At 49.8% G+C, this 18,772-nt stretch overlaps 8 protein-coding genes across 8 annotated transcripts; 3 read left to right on the top strand and 5 right to left on the bottom strand.

Moving 5' to 3' along the window:
- Positions 1–517: 517 nt before the first annotated feature.
- Positions 518–2,265, bottom strand: BDQ94DRAFT_167613 (FAD-dependent oxidoreductase; the record flags this gene model as incomplete). The annotated part of the gene is made up of 5 exons (XM_026770849.1): positions 518–838; positions 1,090–1,121; positions 1,197–1,292; positions 1,360–1,477; positions 1,534–2,265. 5 exons carry the CDS (start codon positions 2,263–2,265, stop codon positions 518–520), a joined length of 1,299 nt encoding a protein of 432 aa, XP_026629763.1.
- A 1,173-nt stretch (positions 2,266–3,438) lies between these two features.
- On the bottom strand, positions 3,439–4,736 carry BDQ94DRAFT_167612 (pepsin-like aspartic protease; the record flags this gene model as incomplete). Its single annotated transcript, XM_026770848.1, has 2 exons — positions 3,439–4,163; positions 4,217–4,736. The coding sequence occupies 2 exons, from the start codon at positions 4,734–4,736 to the stop codon at positions 3,439–3,441; spliced, it is 1,245 nt and encodes a 414-aa protein (XP_026629762.1).
- A 438-nt stretch (positions 4,737–5,174) lies between these two features.
- BDQ94DRAFT_167611 (thioesterase domain-containing protein) lies at positions 5,175–6,077 on the top strand (the record flags this gene model as incomplete). Its single annotated transcript, XM_026770847.1, has 1 exon — positions 5,175–6,077. One exon carries the CDS (start codon positions 5,175–5,177, stop codon positions 6,075–6,077), a length of 903 nt encoding a protein of 300 aa, XP_026629761.1.
- Positions 6,078–6,352: 275 nt separating this feature from the next.
- BDQ94DRAFT_138379 (uncharacterized protein) lies at positions 6,353–7,426 on the bottom strand. The gene has a single exon (XM_026765234.1). It carries the CDS (start codon positions 7,320–7,322, stop codon positions 6,468–6,470), a length of 855 nt encoding a protein of 284 aa, XP_026629760.1. The 5' UTR covers positions 7,323–7,426; the 3' UTR covers positions 6,353–6,467.
- A 939-nt stretch (positions 7,427–8,365) lies between these two features.
- On the bottom strand, positions 8,366–10,183 carry BDQ94DRAFT_157599 (uncharacterized protein; the record flags this gene model as incomplete). The annotated part of the gene is made up of 4 exons (XM_026768764.1): positions 8,366–8,540; positions 8,612–9,739; positions 9,806–9,922; positions 9,975–10,183. The coding sequence occupies 4 exons, from the start codon at positions 10,181–10,183 to the stop codon at positions 8,366–8,368; spliced, it is 1,629 nt and encodes a 542-aa protein (XP_026629759.1).
- Positions 10,184–12,278: 2,095 nt separating this feature from the next.
- On the top strand, positions 12,279–12,770 carry BDQ94DRAFT_167608 (uncharacterized protein; the record flags this gene model as incomplete). The annotated part of the gene is made up of 3 exons (XM_026770846.1): positions 12,279–12,549; positions 12,613–12,659; positions 12,720–12,770. The coding sequence occupies 3 exons, from the start codon at positions 12,279–12,281 to the stop codon at positions 12,768–12,770; spliced, it is 369 nt and encodes a 122-aa protein (XP_026629758.1).
- Positions 12,771–13,554: 784 nt separating this feature from the next.
- Positions 13,555–16,296, top strand: BDQ94DRAFT_184848 (transcription factor domain-containing protein; the record flags this gene model as incomplete). The annotated part of the gene is made up of 7 exons (XM_026774734.1): positions 13,555–13,684; positions 13,755–13,839; positions 13,931–14,042; positions 14,137–15,101; positions 15,155–15,568; positions 15,624–15,862; positions 15,914–16,296. The coding sequence occupies 7 exons, from the start codon at positions 13,555–13,557 to the stop codon at positions 16,279–16,281; spliced, it is 2,313 nt and encodes a 770-aa protein (XP_026629757.1). The 3' UTR covers positions 16,282–16,296.
- Positions 16,297–16,591: 295 nt separating this feature from the next.
- On the bottom strand, positions 16,592–18,283 carry BDQ94DRAFT_184846 (major facilitator superfamily domain-containing protein; the record flags this gene model as incomplete). The annotated part of the gene is made up of 3 exons (XM_026774733.1): positions 17,928–18,283; positions 16,806–17,825; positions 16,592–16,756 (listed from the first exon to the last, which is right to left on the bottom strand). The coding sequence occupies exons 1-3, from the start codon at positions 18,243–18,245 to the stop codon at positions 16,592–16,594; spliced, it is 1,503 nt and encodes a 500-aa protein (XP_026629756.1). The 5' UTR covers positions 18,246–18,283.
- Positions 18,284–18,772: the final 489 nt, after the last annotated feature.

Genomic DNA, 18,772 nt, shown 5'->3' with positions numbered 1-18,772 from the left:
GAAAGAGAGCATGTGTTTACTACAGTTGAACACGGGGCTCCAAAAGCTGATATCGGAGTTCGTTCCTCGACTAAACCAGCATACCTGGCGGAGATAAATGTACTCCACGTGGTGGAGTAGCGATATGATGACTATGATGATGCTGATGAGAGGAGTTGAGGAAGTGAGACAACAAAGGATTGCTAGCGTCATGCGGGTAATCCCTGCTGACTTCATCCCTGAGTAAACGAGATTAATGCTCACTGGCACAGCAAGGAACCTTGACTACCCTACAGTACTATTACTCTATCACTACTAGTTAGTTCTGATTCAAAAGGATGCTATCCCGCCCCACTGCTTATTCCTTAGTATTGAGAGGGATTCTGGTACACAGGGCACAGTGTGTGATGTTGATTCTGATTCGTCTGCTCGTGTGCGCTAGTCTCTTCTATAGACATGGGCAATACCACCATCGCTTGCAGGGCAGAATCCTGCCCAGTTTCGGCTAAATACAACTCCATTGGACAAGACGCATCTCTCAGGCAGTCTTCTTCACGGCCTCATTCCGCTGCTCCACGAGAGTCGGCTGATGGCCATACAGCCACTGCAAGGCCCACTTCCAACCCCAGAGAGGCATCCAGGTGTATACCATTTGCCGAACAAAGGGACCCCAGCTTCCCAACAGGCGTCCGGTATGGAGCAGGGCAAATCGATCCGAAAATACGACTAAATAGCGGCCCCGGCGCTCCCGGCTGTGACGGTAGCCTTGAAGGATCGTCTCCGCGTCAGTGGGCCTGACATCGATCATCCCCAACGCACTGGCCAGCTCCGTCGCGTCTTCGATGGCCTGGCAGGCGCCCTATTTTGGGTGTCAGAAAGTGGAGCCAGACAGAAAGGGCAAAGGAAGAGAAAAACAGAAACTTAAAAGGCAAGTAATCAAAGATATATTCAGAACATGAGAAATAAACAAACAACAAGATCGGGAAAGAAAAAGCGTCCAACACAGCAAGGGCAAGCGAAGAACAGGGAGGTGGTTCCTGTCAGCGCCAGATTTGAAGGGGACGTGATTCTCATTTTGGGATTTAGAAAAATCCCGTTTGGCTGGCTTACCTGGCCGAAGAACGAAGTCATAGCATGAGAGGCTGCTTATTGCATTAGTGGGACAAAGCCATCATGAATGACCTGTAAGCAAGCAGTGTGGGTAGGTCGCTACTTACCGTCGCCCAGCATAGCAATGCGACCGGCCGCCATCGGGGGAAAGGTGGTCTGATGGAAGACATCGCTGGCAACGACACGTTCCGCGTGTTTGACGACTAGAAGGATCCAATCATCGTAGTCAGCATGTCATTCTGGCAGGATGCTAATAATAAATGTCCTCACCGTCACGGAAGTGAAAATCCGGGGCAAAGGGGTGATATTCGGAACCATAGACTTGATTGATAGTGTTGTGATCGGCATGTTTCCAGACGGAGCGATTCGGGTCCTTGAGCTTAGAGGGCTAGAGGCACAGTTTAGCTGATGTGAGAGCAATGTTTCATAAATCTTGATCCCTACCACTGCCCCAACAAACCACTGACGATGGTCCCTGCACGGCCACGTTGTGAGAATTGAGCGATCATACAGCATCCAATGAGCGATTCCTTCGTCCGCGGGGCCAAGGTGATCGAGTGGGTGAGTGTAGCCAGACAGATGCACTCGGCCCGTGAATTGAATGACATCGGCTGCATCTTCGTCTTCTCCAACTGCTCCACTTTGTCCGGGAGGTGAATTGATGGTGGCCATGAGAGCCCGGCGCACAACTGACCGCACCCCATCAGCACCCACTAGCACATTCCCCGTGTATCGCCTCCCATCCTTCAGGACCACCGATACCCCTTCAGCCTCCTCCTGCGGAGGGATCACCTTGGCAACTTCTGCCCCCAAGATGACCGTCTCGGAACCCCCCGCAGCGTCATACAGTCGCCGATGGAAGCCATGCCGTTCGATCGAGTACACGGGATAGCCAAAAGTACGTTCCAGCCACTGGAAGTCAATCTCACTCCACTGCGTCTGATTCCGGTAGACACGGATCTTGCGGACCGGCTGGCCTTCCTGGCGCACGTAGTCGTACAGACCGATCTGGTCCAGGGCCCGTAGGGCATTAGGAGCCAGTGAAATGCCGGCACCCACCGGTTCAAGAGCAGCGCTTCGCTCTAGCACCCGACAAGACACGCCAATCCTTCGACACATGGCTGCTAGCGTCAGGCCTCCAATGCCCCCACCCACTATGAGCACTTGGGTGGACATGCTGGCGTGTGGTTGGTTCGGGTTCGTGTGCAAAAACACGAGGTTTGCAAGGGTTCGATTGTAGAAGGAAGGGAAGCAGGATCTGGGTTGGTGGGGGGATCAAGAGCCGATGTCGAAATGAGGATGGATCCACTTTGTGTAGTTGAGGCGACAAGCTACTAGTGATGAAGGAATGAGATTATCGGTTGAATTTAATAGTAGAGCTACAGTTCAGTCAGTCTGGGGGCGAGATTAGTCACATACGAGCATATTAATCCTATTCTGTTGGGAGTCAGAAATGATCCGTTCGTGGACGGAAACTGAATAATATAATGCTCTTGATGAGTCTGGCTTGGTATATGCGTTCCGTTTGGCTGATGCCTTCAAGTAACAGTCTCACCTCAATGCTTCCCATATTAAGAAAATGTTCCGAACAATCAATGCGGAGTTATGCCTTGATCCCTCCGATCCCGTGAGCTCCCCTGAACATCAGGCAGCCAAGTTCTGCAGAGTCCATGTCGTACCATTCTGGATATGAGCTTGACACCACGTGGGTGGTTGTTTATTCTCCGGGTCAGTTCGTGCAACCCAGACTTGCTTGTTCCAATCAATCCTCGTCGTTATAGCTAGCCTCCTTATTAGTACATTCGCTGAGTAACCTCTATCATGCCAAGAAAACTGGGTAAAGGCTTTCAATCAATTATGTGACAGAAAGGCTCACCTAATGTAAACTAAGTAAAGTCGTTGCGGAAGGTGAAGATGCTGGAGCCTTGGACACACTAGGGAGCTCCCCCATACAACAGCTTGGCTTGGCCAACACAGTATGCTCAGTGTCAGATGATGACCACCTCGCTCCTCCTTCCTATTCCGTATGTACGGACGGTTGTATCTACTAGTATGGTAAGTTTGGTATTAAGATGACCTCTAATATTCCATATATCCACTAACTTATCATTATATAGGTTGTCTCAACGTAGAACAGCGCTATGTGCAGTATCAATAACTAGTGGAAATTACTCTTCTCTTTTTATTACTACTTTGGAGATATTATCACATGTGTTACGTTCCACATACTAGAGACATTGAAAATAATCAAGCAGGTAGCATCGTGATCTACGGTCTTGGATTCTCCGTCTATTCAGTCAAACTCGAGATAATGCACATAAAAATGTTCAAACACACATCCTTATACCATTACCACGCGAAGTCTGCAATTCCCACCTGCAACTTCTCAAAATCAAACATGACATACTTGTCAATGGCAAACGTCTCGCCAAAGTTTCCCATTACCATCGCTCCATCTCCCAGGGTGCGTACATTAAAGGTGCACTTATTGGTTCCGTTCGCCAGCACCTCCACATAGTTCTCGGGCACAATCTCCCACGCCCTCTCTGACCCGGCAAACTCATACCGCAGCGGTGGCAGTAAACTCGAGTTCCGGCAATCAAACTGATAGAATCCCTGCTCACCGTTATTTGGAGGATCAGAAAGCGTGACGGCCTTTGCCCCGACCAGCTCGACTAGACGCTGGTAACCGTACACAGACACTGGGGCACCGCGACCATACGAAGCGTGGTCGAACGCAGCAACGGCGGCTTGCTTTCCATCCAGAGTAGTGGTCTTGTTGAGCTCCTGCTCTTCCTCTCCGATAGAGAAGCGCGTGAGGTTCAACGCCCAATAATTAATCACGGCTGGCGCATAGACAAAGTCCAGAGTGTTGATCGCCTCCGTGACAGTGATGTCGTACCAGGTGATATCTCCCCGGACGTGAGAGGTGTTGTATCCGCCTAGTGTCTGAAGGCCGTCGTAACCACTGCATACCGCTTTGGTGGCATTGTCGTGGCAGTAGATAAAAGAGACAATTGGAGAGTGCCAGGCGCCGCTCCTCCATCCTTGGTAGAAGGACGCTTGCACGGATCCTATGATTCGTGTTAACATGAATTAGTTTTATGACGGTGGGAAAACAACTCACGATTATCAGACTGAAAAACAGGCGACAGTCCGTATACTCCCGAGAAAGGGAATGCGCTAATAGTCTCGTTGAAGACGAAATTGGCTGCTTGGATGGTGGTGTTCACCGCGGTGGGACCGATGCGCAGCATGTCCGTCGCCACATCGGCTGCTGCGGGCTCCGTAAAGTAGAAGTGGTTGGGATCCCAGTAAAGATAGCCATACTGGTCAGTTTGGTTGATAAATGTGGATGACAAAGTCTGGTTGAAAATTTTCTGATCGACGTTGAGACAATCGTAGGTGGCGGTGGGATCGTTGTAACACAAGGTGGTCACCACATAGTGGCCGGTCCAGGTCCAGTCAACCAGATACGGCAGGCTCTGACCCGGAGTTCCAAGGGCTATGTCAGTAAGAAACCCGTAAGAACTGCGAGTCAGAAGCAAGTCAACCGATTGCAGGTGCGTGGTGGCCAGGCTGGTGGGTACAGCACTAGCGGTGGTGGCTGCAACGAGCAGAGACCAAATACGAGAGCAGGGAAACATCCTGGCCGATTGCTAAGGAGAAACGATGATGACGAATTTCTGGTCCTTGTTTCCTGCGTTTGCTGCAGAATCTCCACGTGGGAGCAGGTCCTAAAATAGGTTGATAATCTGGCGTACGCTCACGTAGCAACAGGGTATACAACCATGCGTGCGGCTGGAAGTATGTCTGAACTTGGCCCCCAAGGCTGTCCTTGTCAATTTGTCTCCGTCTAACTACGGATACAAAATGGCAGTATCTTTGGTGGAACTATCAGACGGAGGCAAAACATGAAACTGGAATTGGATAATACAAACTCCTTGGCTGTCAGATCTCTTCCATCTCTTCAGCGTCCATAGATGACTTGGGGCGGTCTTCATCTTGTGCACATCTTCTGCGATCAGAATCACTGACAACAGAAGAAAGATAAAGAGGAAGAAAGCCAAAAGCCTCCTTCAACTATGGAACCTATTTTGCATATCCAGGGCGATGCTCATTCGTCGTTAACCCCGTTGATCTTCATTCATGCAGTGTCCGGCCTGGCATGGCCTTATATGGCGCTTGGCAACCTCAGCAACACAAGTGACCCGGCCAGGTCCCGACCAGTCTATGGAATCTCATCGCCAGTTTACAGTGTGAGTCGTTATACTCTACCACCCTCTTTAGAAGAGATAGCCAAGGAGTATGTCGAACGTTTACAGTCGGAGCTCCAGCCACACGGCCCATATCTCCTAGGGGGCTGGTCCATGGGCGGGATGATCGCTGTCAAGATGGCGGAGATCCTGCAAGCCAAGAAGGAGACCGTCCAGCAAGTCATTCTCCTGGACTCCATCAACCCGGAGAAATATCCGGCATTCGTTAATGAGGAAGAGCACCGCATCATCGCAGACGGATTGTTCACAAACGTCTGTCAAGCGATGGGAATGGCAGATCTTGCAGACAATAGCGACGATGAAGACAACCGATCAGATGCCTCGGAGGCCAGCGACGACGGGAGTACTATGAGTGACGAGGAGGATGACAACCTGCATCGTCTGTTTTCAACAATGCGCCGCCACATTCATGCCAGTACTCTCTCCATTGCTAGCACCGAGCCCGGCAAGCTGCTACCGCCAAACAGCGTCTGTCATACCAATGTGACTTTAGTCAAATGTACACAGTTGTCTGAAACTGTTCCCGCGCTATTTTCTGCCCGGCAACGGTGCATCCGAAGGTGTGCTCTGCACCCCACCCTGCAGTGGAGGCCGCAGAACTTCGATCGATTTCGCACGCTGTTGATCGACGCACGGCACGATAGTTTATTCGATGAGGAACACGTGGAGGTGGTGACCAGCATGCTTAGACAAATCCTAGAGTCTTGCTAGATTTCATTGTTTCTATGAGATATTCTTTGTCTTTCGGTCCTTTTTTTTTTTTTTTTTTTGAATCTGCGCTGCCGCTTACTGGGATGGGGTCTGGACGGACAATTTGCGAATGCTGTTCAACAATGGAAATTTATAGACGCACTGCAAGAAAACCTTATAGAAGGTACATGTTATGCTTTTCACAAGGTCTACAAGTTATTGCATTACAAACAAATATAAGGAAATCACTCATTCCTACGTTTTCGCGCACCGTAACAGAATAACATTAGATTCTCGTACCACATAAAAATACCCTCTCAAACTTGCTAAGAACCATCAATGAACAGTAACCCAAAACACATTCAGTTAACGCCTACAACTCACTATATCTCCCAAAACAAACAAACAACTCTACCAACAAGTCAATGTCACCTTCTCATCCAGCCACCTCCCACCCCCCATGACCACCACCTCACGAAACACCCACTCGCCCACATCCGCCCTGGGAATAGTCCATCCCACGGAAGGCTCCTCCCTCTCCGTCCCCACACGGACCTTCTCATACCCATATCCAGAACCTAGCATATGATCCCCGGTCAACAAACTCCCCGGCCTCACCGTGATTACACCCCGAAACAAATCCCTCGCCTCCCTCTTCGCCAGCATCTCCTCCATCACCCACTTATCCGCATGTGGCACATGCAGCAGCCCATGATACACCCGGCGCAACAAGAACGGCACATCCATCTGCTTCTGGCTCGGGTCAACGCCCATGCCAGAGAGGACGGTGAGGAGCGGTCTGGATTTCACATTTGCAGGCAGCATGAACTCCGGATACGTGGCGTAGATGTTTCGCAAGGCAGTGAGGAGTGCCCGTGTGGCTTCTTCGCAGATATGCGGCTGGTCGAATTCGAAGCACCAGCCACGGAAGTTGCCTGTGGCGCCGATTCCTGAGATAATATGGGATACAAGGGTTGGTGTTGGTGTTGGTGACGATGCTGATGTCGTGGGATCGGTAGGAAAGCCTGCAGCCTGCAGAAGAAGCGTATTTTTCACGGCCTCCGGGTCGGTCGCATCGCCGGTCACAATGCGGAGTCGGGAGTCCAGGGTCTCTTGGTCGATGTTCTGGGTGCGAAGGAGGGCCGTGAGCTTGGATGGCGTGCGGGCTAGTGCGACGGCGTGATAGCCGGTTTGCAGGGTGTGGGCGAGGCAGGCGTTGATGCAGCCGCCCGTGGCACCGAGGAAGGCAATGGTTGGTTTGGACATGATGTTGTGTCTGAAGGATGAAGGATTTCTGAATTACGGAATAGATGATAGTAAGAGAAATTAATTAATAGATGGAGAACGGAGAGATTGGAATTCTGTTAAGGTCAAACGGAGGTAGTGGGTTTATATTTGCGGCGGAGGATGAGAAAGTCTCCGTCTGGGGACGGAAGGAGATGCGCTGGGATCAGGATTTTGTCAGAGGGATCGATTACCGTAGCTAGCACCATCCAGTCAGAGAGGGGCACGTTGATTCTAAGCGTCAATAATATTATGTCTTGGAGTAGTGCAGAACTTATGCCAATTTTAGTATCGAGTATTTTATTCACGCCATTTAGTCAAGGTTCAGATTTGTACGTGAAGCATTTTTAATTCACAACCGTGAGTGTTAGCCACATGCTGTACAGCATACTTGAAAATCAATACCCTTGCTCTTGAGATTTTGCCCACCCAAGATGCTAATATACAGCATTTTATATTTTATCTATGCTGATATGTCCCCTCAAGGCTGTTTGCGATTACTTCTCTACAGGTAGCAAACCCCGATCTAAATTTCAAGATGGACTATCAATCGGAGGTGTGATTCTGAAGCCTAGATAGTTGGCTATTTATATATAGTAAATTTAGGCTAAATATATCGATTCTATCTTGTAGATATATTCGAAAGCTAGAAGAACTTACAATAAAAGGCCCACGCACGTGGCCCAGGGTCTAGAACCAATAGAGGTACTATCGTGCAATAGGTATATACTATCAACTCTCCATTACATGGTAGATTTCACCTACTATCTGCCCATTTGGATCAGAATCAAAACGAGACAACGTTATGATATCTAGTTGTCAGTCACCAAGATTATTTTAGCTCAGGACTGATCTTCATTTTGTCTCCAACCTTGAAATATGATCAGAAAAGACCGACATCTTATACAATGTATACTGTCGACACTAGCTAGTACATATATATTCCTTGGCCATTAATTGTACAACATTGTACAACTCACAAATTTACCCCTGCTGCTGCAGTCTTCCACAGCCGAGCGATCCTTCTAGCAACTAATCCCCTCCGGCACGGTTGGAGTGATGGCATCGGGATTCGTAAAAAAATTGTCCGGGTCGTAAATCTTCTTGACTTCAACTAGTCGACAGACACTATCGCCGTAATATGACTCGAACGGGTTCGTTGAGATGTGAGCATCCATCTCTCCAGAGTACGATGCAACCCTAGATGATGATGACAATTATTAGCCTCAGACTTTCACGCGTGAAGCACGTGTACCAGTGTAACCACTCACCCAATCTTTGGCCGCAGATAGGTCTCCAAATCCGCAAACCATTTCTCATAGGTCGCTTGCTTCGTCGAGTTCGTCAACGAGCCATGTACCTGAAACTCTAGATGCGCATAGGCTTGTTCGCGCCACGGAAATGCATAGTCTGCTTTAGTCGCGCTGGAGATGTTCCATGCGTGCCACTCACCCCAGATCTCCGAGTCTGTGTCTAACTGGCCCATCATATCGATGACGGTCTTCAGGTCTGCTGCAGGGAGAATATTGTCCTTCTGCATGAAGAATGATTTGCTGATACGGTTGAAGCGGGCCCAAGGTTCAGCAATGGGAATGGACGGGTCCTCTGGCTCATTCTCGTACTGATATTGCGGGTAGTCGCCGTATTGAGAGAACGGCTCTGGTAGCACGTTCATGATCTGTCGGTTCGTTTCATTAGCCGGGACGCATTCGTAGCTCGTATAGCCAAAGAGCCGGGAGTTGTCGGTGTCGCAGTTCCCTGATATGTAGACGGTTGGGGTCCCGATATTTAGGAGCCCCGACTCGTTAATCAGCTTGCGGAGTTCATTCTCGGTACCTCCCAGATACTGGCCGAGGAAGTTGATGCTACTCTTGTACACATTGACCTGCGAAGTAAATGCTGGTATCTGCACCGGTGCCCAGTCGAAGAATCGCTGCGCCACCGGGTACCGGTCACTGCTGGTGTTCCAGGAGATGGCTACCATTGCTGACGTGGGGAACTGCATTAACTGCAGGTCGAAGTCCACGATGATCCCATACGTTCCGCCCCCGCCACCTCGAATCGCCCAGAAAAGGTCTTCGTGCGAGCTGGACGAGGCTGTCACAAGGCTGCCGTCAGCGAGAACGACACGCGCGGACTGCACGTATTCGGCAGCGAGTCCAAGGGCACGCATCTGCAGGCTGAACCCGCCGGACGACACGAGCCCACCCAGCGCAACGGTTGGGCAAATTCCACCCGGAAATGTGACGTTGTGCTCATCCAGTGCCAGGTACAGAGCGCCCTGTCGAATGCCTGCTCCGACAGTGGCGGTGGTGGTATCGGCAGAAACATTGACATGGTTAATATGGCTGAGATCAATGACCAGAGTTCCATTGAGAGCTGACCATGCCTCAAAGCTGCTGTTGGTAAGCAAGAACTCGGAGCCATAATAGTCAATGAACGTAGACAGAGAGGGGTCTACTAACTGGTGACCTCCTGACCGAGGCACGGCTTTGAATCCCGATCTCTGAGCACAGCGGACGAGCGATGCCACTTCATCCGCTTCCTTTGCGTATGCTATCAGTGCTGGGAACTCATTGAACCTATAGCCGCATGAGTTTGTGTCCGGAATAGGCAGGGAATGATTTGACAGACTGAATCTTCTCGCCCAAACGGGCGTCCGTGTAGGTGTCATTGCTGGGGTCTATGATGCGGGTGTTGACATCGCCCGCAACAAGCGCCTGGGACACACAGGTGCGCAGAGTTTGACTGCTGTTGCTAGCAGTTGCTGCAGCTTCACTCAGGACTGACGCAGTGCATGCGAGAAGGGCACTCCCAACGAAGCCTCTAGCGGAGAGTCTCATGATGCAGATGCTGTGTGATTTTGATCCTTTTGCTGGCTATACCCATGTCAACTCCATGAGTCTGGTATTTATAGCAGAGCCTCTGGAATATCAGTATGGCTCTCATGCTAAATGTTAGCACTACTTGTCTAATCTGATACGAGGCGGACAGAATTAACGGGTGAATGAGCTATTCTGACAATCCTGTTGGGGGCTAATTTCTCGAAACGAGCAAAATCCCGCCATCGATCGGATTCTTTTTTGACGGTCTCATGAGCGCTTCCTATAGTTGCTCTATTCGACGGATTCTTTATCCTGAAGCGAACGGAGCAATTTCTGAGACGGTCTGACTATGTGCGCCTGCGGCAATGCGCAGCGCAGCGCAGGCGAAGTTGACTAGCTCGTTCTGCTCGGCAGTCCGCACAATACTTGGGCTCCTCTCTCAAGCGGGCTAATCCTCTCCGGACTGCACTTATTTTTATGCGGCATGGTTACTTTGTCTTCTAGTAGTAGTTACGTCTGCCTTACTGTGCGCGTCGTGCCTTGACCACCGGGGCGTGACTATGGCCCGCCACTCCCAGGTGGCCTACGGAGACAACTGTCGTCGCAGCAAGCAGGTCCACCCGGATAGGCTGTGCAGCTCGGAGGGATCATGTCAGCCCGTGTAATCAATTGTTTGCTTCAGCAATAATATGCAGCGCCCACTATGTCGCGCCAGTGACCGGATTGCGCGACAATCGGCGGCCGCGGCTGGCCGAAGCGAATCTTCCCACGTGCAGATCTCTGCCACGATCAAACATGCCGACTCCAATCTATGACCGTAATTCTATGATGTAAATTGGAATACAGAATCTGCTCGGGGACTTCCACTCCACCTTTGTTGAAATATTTTAGCGAAACACGGTTTGTTTTGGTGTCACCCAGACCGAAAATTAGGCAACTGGACGCATGGAAACCTGCTCGACCATGAGGTGCCGCCGTAATTGGTGATAGTCTCTTGACACTGCTAGTCGCGTATGATTTTCTTTATCCGAGAAAAAAGGGGATTACAGGTCTGATGACTATTGTTTATGCACTCAAAATGCTAGTCAGTCGATCTCGGAAGGTCTTTTGCTGTTGTTGAGGAAATGATCGTCGCCAGGTAGTCAGTGCTTGCTGTCGGGACAAACATAATTCTCCATGTCACGGACAATCATTCTTAGAGACCCGCAGACAAATGACCATTAATTTTGACGGGAACCCCTGTTCCAAAACGATAGCTTATTTCATTCAGTTCAAATCTGGTTGTATCTTTCACATGATTAAAACTTTCTCCTGCTTCTCTCCGGCTTTGTGCAGGAAGGTATCAGAAGTAGGATGTTCGACTCCATGAACTAGCATGAACGTTGATGTATAAATTCGACGAGTGTGCTTTTTATCGGGGATAAAACGGACATTAGCAATGACAGTTGAATATTCATCCGACTGCTGATCAATTTCATCAGATGCAGCTACGCATACTGGAGTCTCCATGGGCGATCTTCTGTGATATCAGATTTATGCTGTGGGTCACACATGAGATGTCATGAACTCCTTTGTTTTTGAGAGATTATCAATGTTGGATCCGTCCACGAATAGCGCATGGTTTGGACAGGCCTCTGTTGTAAGCGACATGTCAGGTATATCCCCTGAATATCATGCATCTTTTAGAAACTTTGCCCGATCCGGTCGCTCCATATGCTATACTCCGTACACAGCTCACTGGTACCGAATGTATGAGGAGGTTCCATAAGCGGACTATGCAGTGTGAGGACTGATGTCGCATGAATGGTTCCTGATGGTCTCTCTGCAACAGACCTTCAGCGTCATAGACGGCGCACTGCCACCACATAAACTATTCTCATGCAAGGAGCTATGCTGAGATCTCATCAAGTGTTGTAAGCTTCATCATCGCCGAATACATTGGATACCCGTAGTTCGCGATCAGAACCTGGGAGTTCCCAGGTGTCTATAAAGAGGCGCCTCACGCCTGCCCTTGGGAGCCATCATCAACAGCACAAGCCACTAATATTTTCACCTCAGACCTTACTCAATAAACACGCTTCTCTGCCATCTCTTTAGCCAACCAGTCATCATCATGAAGTTCTTCTCAGTTGCCACCCTCCTCGCTGCCACCGCTGTGGCCGGCGTTGTCCCTCAAAACTACCAGTGGATCAGCCACAATGACCGCTCGGAATCAGGGCTCACCAGGTCTCATGCCCAGAACGCCTGCGGAACGAACAATGTAAGGTGTTGTCAGGGCTTTAGTCCCGAGCACGGACTCTCCCGACAAGATGAGAGTCGCTTCCGGGCCGGATTGGGCGAGGGTATTCCCGGCGAATTGCAGGGCGGAAACAACTGTGGTCCTTGTAAGTTGATCTCCTTGAAGCTGTTTGCTAGGTACGGAAACTGATTAATTTGTCCTATGATAGGCGGCAATGACGAAGGATCTCGGAGCGTTGCCTGCTGCTCTGAAGGCGTGAGTGACCAGTATGCGTAACCCAGTGAGATGGTGATACTGACAATCATTGTGACACAGAGCAATAACCTCATCAGCCTCCCGTGCATTGCCATCGGGCGCCTAGTCTAAATGTCACTCTCTGTGACGCAAACATTCCAGGGGCGTGTCAATCTTGCTCCTCTCGGCTGATGGTTGATCTATGTACAGTCGAATGATTTTAGCGGGGTCGAAGATGTTCTGTTGATATTTGTACGTCATTGTATATAAATTGTTGGAGTTCATAACTCGTCATTGCCTCTTCTATAGTCTGTTGTTGTGGACAGTCAAAACCTTCGTTCAATGAGGAATTCGCTTAATATACACTCTCAATCCTTGAGACTTGAGTTAGTCAAAGCTCAGGACATGTTGTCTGGCAGTAAGAGTTGGAGGGTATCAAATACTGCATTTGAAGGACCGTTCACCATTTGTCACCCATAGAGCTGCAGGGGGCAAATTACAAGAACAGCACACCAGCAGTGACATAATGCAGTAATTACGAGTTTGTCAATGTTCTGATTCTTCGGAAACCATTCCGTGCCAACAAGCTCCGCCTATAGTCAGTCTACCTGATCAACTCTCGCAAGTACAGCGAATTTGATGCGGACAATGATTGAAGCTAAACATGCTCAATCTTCACAGCATAGTTTGAATCTTCTTTCTCCTAATAGGAGCTTTTTTGAGCCTCATCTGTCGGTGAATACGAGTTGAGTGGTTCTTGGCTGGCTCATGTCGATTTAGTCATCCGGCCTCTACCGGAAGAGATCCCGTTCCCCGCGACCCCGGATTCTCTTCCTTCGCTGCATCGCCCAACTGCTTGCTGAGAGTCCGGGGTCTTCTGTCTACGATCGCATGACACCCCAGAACCCTCCCCACAATGTCTAGTGTGCAAGTTTCTCATGTTCGTCGCTCCGACGCTTCTGATCGTCCCACTAAACGCCGGAAAGTGGCAATTGCTTGTGATGAATGCCGTGCCCGGAAGGTCCGCTGTGACGGGAGACAACCCAGTGCGTATTTCTTGCAATTGTGGGCTTCTTCGGACAGGACCAGCTTATGTCGCTAACTTTTGGTATCAAGTCTGTGGGCCGTGCGCAAAACGAGTGGACCAGGGAAGCCAATGTGTTTACACTGGAGAATTGGAGAAAAAGCGAGCAGTTCGCAAGTGAGTGCCTTCTCACTGCCTCAGGCACTAACGGGCTCTTTCCCGATTCCCCACCGGGCTACTAGGACTAACCGTCACCTTATAATGACAGTTATATCGAAAGTCTGGAAAGTCGAATCAAGCATCTAGAGAGTCCTCATTCCCTCTACAACGGTGGCGAAGGAGTGCCTGTGCAATCACATGATGGCTCGGACCATTTGCAGGTAAGCTACTTTTTGCCCCGTTGCCTATCTTCCATCATCGCAGCATATACCACCCGTGAGAGTAGTATGTTTTGGTCCCGCTTACACGTTGCAGCATTATACTTCTCCCTCTATGGGAGCATCGGTGGTGTCTCCATCGGGGCCATCAGGACTGTCAGTTCGCCATAATCGACCTAGGAGCATTGTCTCTGTAACGACTACAAATGCGGATCACCTTTCTCCGGCAAGAAGCACCTCACAATGTACACCGAAATCGAATGCCCGTCTTGTCACCGGGCAAACTTCCTATCAGTCTCCAAGCTCGCTGGACCAGTCACTTCGACTGAAAGACCCAACGGACAGTGTCAATGCCATGATGGGTGCCGTGGAGGATGAGCGTCCCACGCAGGGCTTTTTTGGCAGCTCTAGTGCCGCCAGCTTTATACGTCAGATCAAAACTGTCATAGATAAGAAGGTTTCCTCGCCGAATCGCCACACTTCAGATTCGATTCTAGGGGTCGGTCCGCCTCCCAGTTTGATGTCCACAAAGAAGCCGCGGCCACCTACAGTCCCTAATTATGTCCTTCCCCCACGAAAGACAGCCGATAGCCTCATGGAGGTATACTGGGAGTTTGTTTTTCCACTATATCCCCTCGTTGATAGTCTCCAGTTGAGAAGAGAATATGAGAGGATCTGGACAGGAGAGGCTCTTCAATCGGATGAGAACATGCTTATGTGTACCGTCAATGTCATCTTTGCATTAGCCTGTCAACTGGCTGATTTCATCCCGCCAGAGGAGCGAGAGGCTTCTGCGGATGCATTCTTTACTCGTGCAAAGGATCTTCTTCAATTCAATCTCTGGAACACGGGTTCCGCTGCTCTGATTCAATGTCTGCTTCTCATGGCCCAGTATTTGCAGAGCACCGATTCCGCCCATCAGTGCTGGATTGTCACCGGACTGGCTATTCGCAATGCCCAAGGGCTTGGCTTGCATCTTCCCCAGACGATCGCTCGTCTACATAATCCCCAGGAACAGCAGCTGGCTCGCAAAATATGGCACGGATGTGTCCTGATGGATCGGTATGTAACTTCGATCCGATACGTTAGTCTCGTCGAATGTTAATACGTTGTAGGGTTATATCTATGACATTTGGGCGCCCTGCCATGATCTCTAAGGCGTCATGTGGCTCGGTTCCTCTTCCAGCTACGGTGGATGAAGAGTATATCCCTGCAGTGTCTGGGTCCGAAGTGACACAGCCAGCAGACCGGCCATCGGTCATGGCGTTCTATGCAAAGTCTCTTGAACTTTATGAGATCTTGAATGACATTCTGTTGAGCCTTTATAGCCCCACAACCGATGAAAGCCCAGAAGACATTTATGACTATTACTTCAACAAGGAAGCAAATCAAGGAGAGCGGACGATATTTGAACTTGATCGGGCACTTACGAAGTGGTCCCGAAGCCTACCATCACACTTACGAGGTGAATCCCATCTAGGAGGTGGATATACGGTCTTCTACCACCAAAGTGTTGTATTGCGTGCAAGGTGCGTTCTTAAGTGTGCGGTGAATGGTGAACTGCCAAACTAACCCTCCCACAAGATTCCTTCATGTAAGGATGCTTCTCTTCAGACCTATCCTGTCTAGATACTGCACTTCACGTGAAATCGGGGTCGTGGATCCCTTGATTTCCCTGCAAGACTCTTTTCCTCAGCGGGTTGCATTGCAATGCTCGACCATATGCGTAAAGGTTGCGCAAGAGGTTATCGGGCTAATTCACAGTAACTTGCCCGCCGATGGAAGTTCAGGCCCCCTTCCTGCTTGGTGGTACAACATTCTGTGTGAGTAGTCCAGCCCTGGTGAATATTTTCAGCGAAGCTCATTGAGGACAGACGTTTATACCGCTGCCACCGTTCTCATAGCCGGTCGTCTCTGTTCTGCTATATTAGAAGAGGTGACTGAAGCTGCAATGACGCAATCATGGGATAACGCTTTGGAAGTATTGCAAAGATATCACAGCCACAGTACATCCGCCCGGCGATGTGTTGCAGCTCTCGAAATTCTCTACGAAAGGGTAGTGTCCGAAGGGCCTCCACTCCATGACCACCCAGCGAGCGCTTTTCCCTCAAATCCTGCATCTAACGGTCTGGGCGACCTCGCCTTAGGGGAGGGTATCAATTCAATACTGTTGGATGGCCTTGAATTCCCAGACTTTCAAGATATGTCATGGTTGAACAGTGTTCCAAGCAATTTATTCTGAGCTGGCTTCGTGAAGGTGAACTTTTTTTTTTTTTTTTTTTTATTTACAAAATTTATGGAACAAACTTGCTTTGGGGGTCTGCTCCACGAGAGTCGATTTGCAACCTGTTCTCTGAGCTGACCGGCTGATTACGACATGGCATTGGTCTAGGCAGCTGTGGGAGAACGTATTGTCTTATCTTAAGGATAATGACGACGTCTTTCGAGGCTGTAAGTCATCCAAGATGGAGCTGTTCATTTTCCTTCCTGTTATCAAGTTGTAATATCACTAATTCCCCAGTATAGGATCTTTCATTCAAGCCATAACCATATTAATCCGTAACAACATCTTGCGTCTTCTGATCTGCGCGCGTAGCAACGAAATGTATGGCAATGATCGAGGGCAGTGCGCAGACTCCAATGATAGCACACATGACGCCAGCTGCACCGCCCAGACCCAACGTCTCGAACATGTCAGGGAAATAAAATGGACCGATCTAAAACCATCAGCAAGGAACCACTAGCGCTGTCTGCTCTTTGACTTACAAAACCATACACATGTCGAAACACGTTGATGCAGACGCCGACACTAGTCGATGCTTCCTTATAGCTGTCAACAGCGAACGAAATAAGGATTGTCGTTATGATTTGGTTTCCAAAGCTGGCGATTGCGGCGCCGACGCATGGGGTCACGTTCCAGCTGGTAGCCTTCTGTAGCTGAAAGCCCCATACGAAAAGGCCAGCAATGACAGTCGCAAAGCCAATGTATGAGAGCCATAGCCTGTCTGCGGGCCGGTGGTATCCTCTTCTTCTATGCATGGCTTGCAGAAACCGGTCCGACATAGGGCCACTCAACTGCTCACCAAGGACACACCCGATAATGATAGCAATGAATTGCAGACCAATTTGCTGCGAATCGAAGTCGAACTTCTCGCCAAAAGCAATTGGCATTTCGACAATCAAAGCAATGTTTCCATAACAGAACACTATAGAATGAGCGCATGCAGGAATCAGCACCCTAGGAAGCCTCGTAAAGAGAAGTGGCTCGATGAATTCGCGAAGCTTAAGCGGACGCGGGTTGATCCGGCGAGGGATGAACTTCTGGACGAAGCGAGATCTAGCCACGCCTGCATCATGAGTATCGCCGTCGGTCGGAATGTACAGCGTTTCGTCACCCAAGAGCAGGTAAGCGATGAACTGCCCGAAGTTCATCATGGCGAATATCCAATAGATCCACTCAAACCCAATTCGCTTTGTAACAAAACCCATAATAAATGGCCCACCTGGAGTTCCAAGCGTCAACATGAGTGTCCACCACCCAAGCTTTTGCGCTCGTTTCTCTGGCTCACACAGCTCCGTGATCACACCACTGCCTATTCCAATAGGGGGAGAAATGAGGATTGCGGCGAGTACTCGAGTGGCCATTTGTGTCCCGTATGTAGTACAGCGAGCTCCACCGATATTGCAGACCATACTTCCAAGGACCGAAAACAGGAATACATGGTATCGTCCGTAGGTGTTGGCAATCGGTCTCCAGAAAAGGGGACAAATTCCTAAGAGCAAGATCTGTACAGATGATCGAATGTGAGTCAGGCGGTACGTCCCATACTAAAGGGGAGGAATTGACCCTGTGGAGGAAGCGCTGAGTAAACGATAGATATCACGTACTTGAACGGAGGTGAGATAACTGGCTTGTGGCACCGTTATGTTGTACCTTTCAGCCATGATGTCGTAGGCCGGTATAATTCCCGCCGCCATGAAGGTTGCGGCCATTGAATGAAACGCCACCATCAAGATATGGGCATTCTTCTTCCAGACAGGCCAGTTCTGAGGGTTGGTGGGAGAAGGATCTGTCCAAAGGCTCCTGTTTGGCTGTTGGCCAGGTGGCGTTGGAGATACATTCTCAAGATGAACCTCTTCATGACCGTTCTTCTTCAGTGTGTCAGAGCGAGCCATGTCGGTGCCCAAGGATACATCTTCTGTCATGGTGACAGAGAAGAGTGCGTAGGGCGTGAATCGAGGCGCCGAAATATGAGTGGTAAAGCTAATTAGGCTAGAGGCAGCAGCAGTGGTAGTGAAGACTTAATTAACACTTCCCACAGCTCTATGCACAAATACTAGTCTTCAGTCTACTTTATATGCCAGGCAACCCTGCACCGCGGTGAGCGTCCCGGGCCCCTTACAGGCCAGGACCGTCGGGATTGGAGCTGAACCAAGCTGAACGCCATATCAACAGTGTGCACGGTCCTTGGGCAGCTGGATGCCAAGGATGTATATCATGGGGATCACCACCAATTGACCACTGAAGTGAGGAATTGATTCCGAATTGTGTGCTCAGGAGTGGCCAACGACCTGCTACCCGAGGTTATACACTCCATACCCAGAACAACGATGCACGGGATGGCATCCGACGGAATGTTCGGTGATGGCGTCGGATGCGGGTCCGTTGATCTCGCCCAACTTTATAAGACCCTGATGTTGTCGCGAGTCTGGGGAGAAGCTAGTTGCTAGTG

Source organism: Aspergillus welwitschiae (assembly GCF_003344945.1).
Source record: "Aspergillus welwitschiae strain CBS 139.54b unplaced genomic scaffold BDQ94scaffold_6, whole genome shotgun sequence".
In the NCBI taxonomy this organism is placed as follows: Eukaryota; Fungi; Ascomycota; class Eurotiomycetes; order Eurotiales; family Aspergillaceae; genus Aspergillus; species Aspergillus welwitschiae.
Note: the sequence above shows the minus strand (reverse complement) of the source record. Positions and strands in the feature narration are given on the sequence as shown.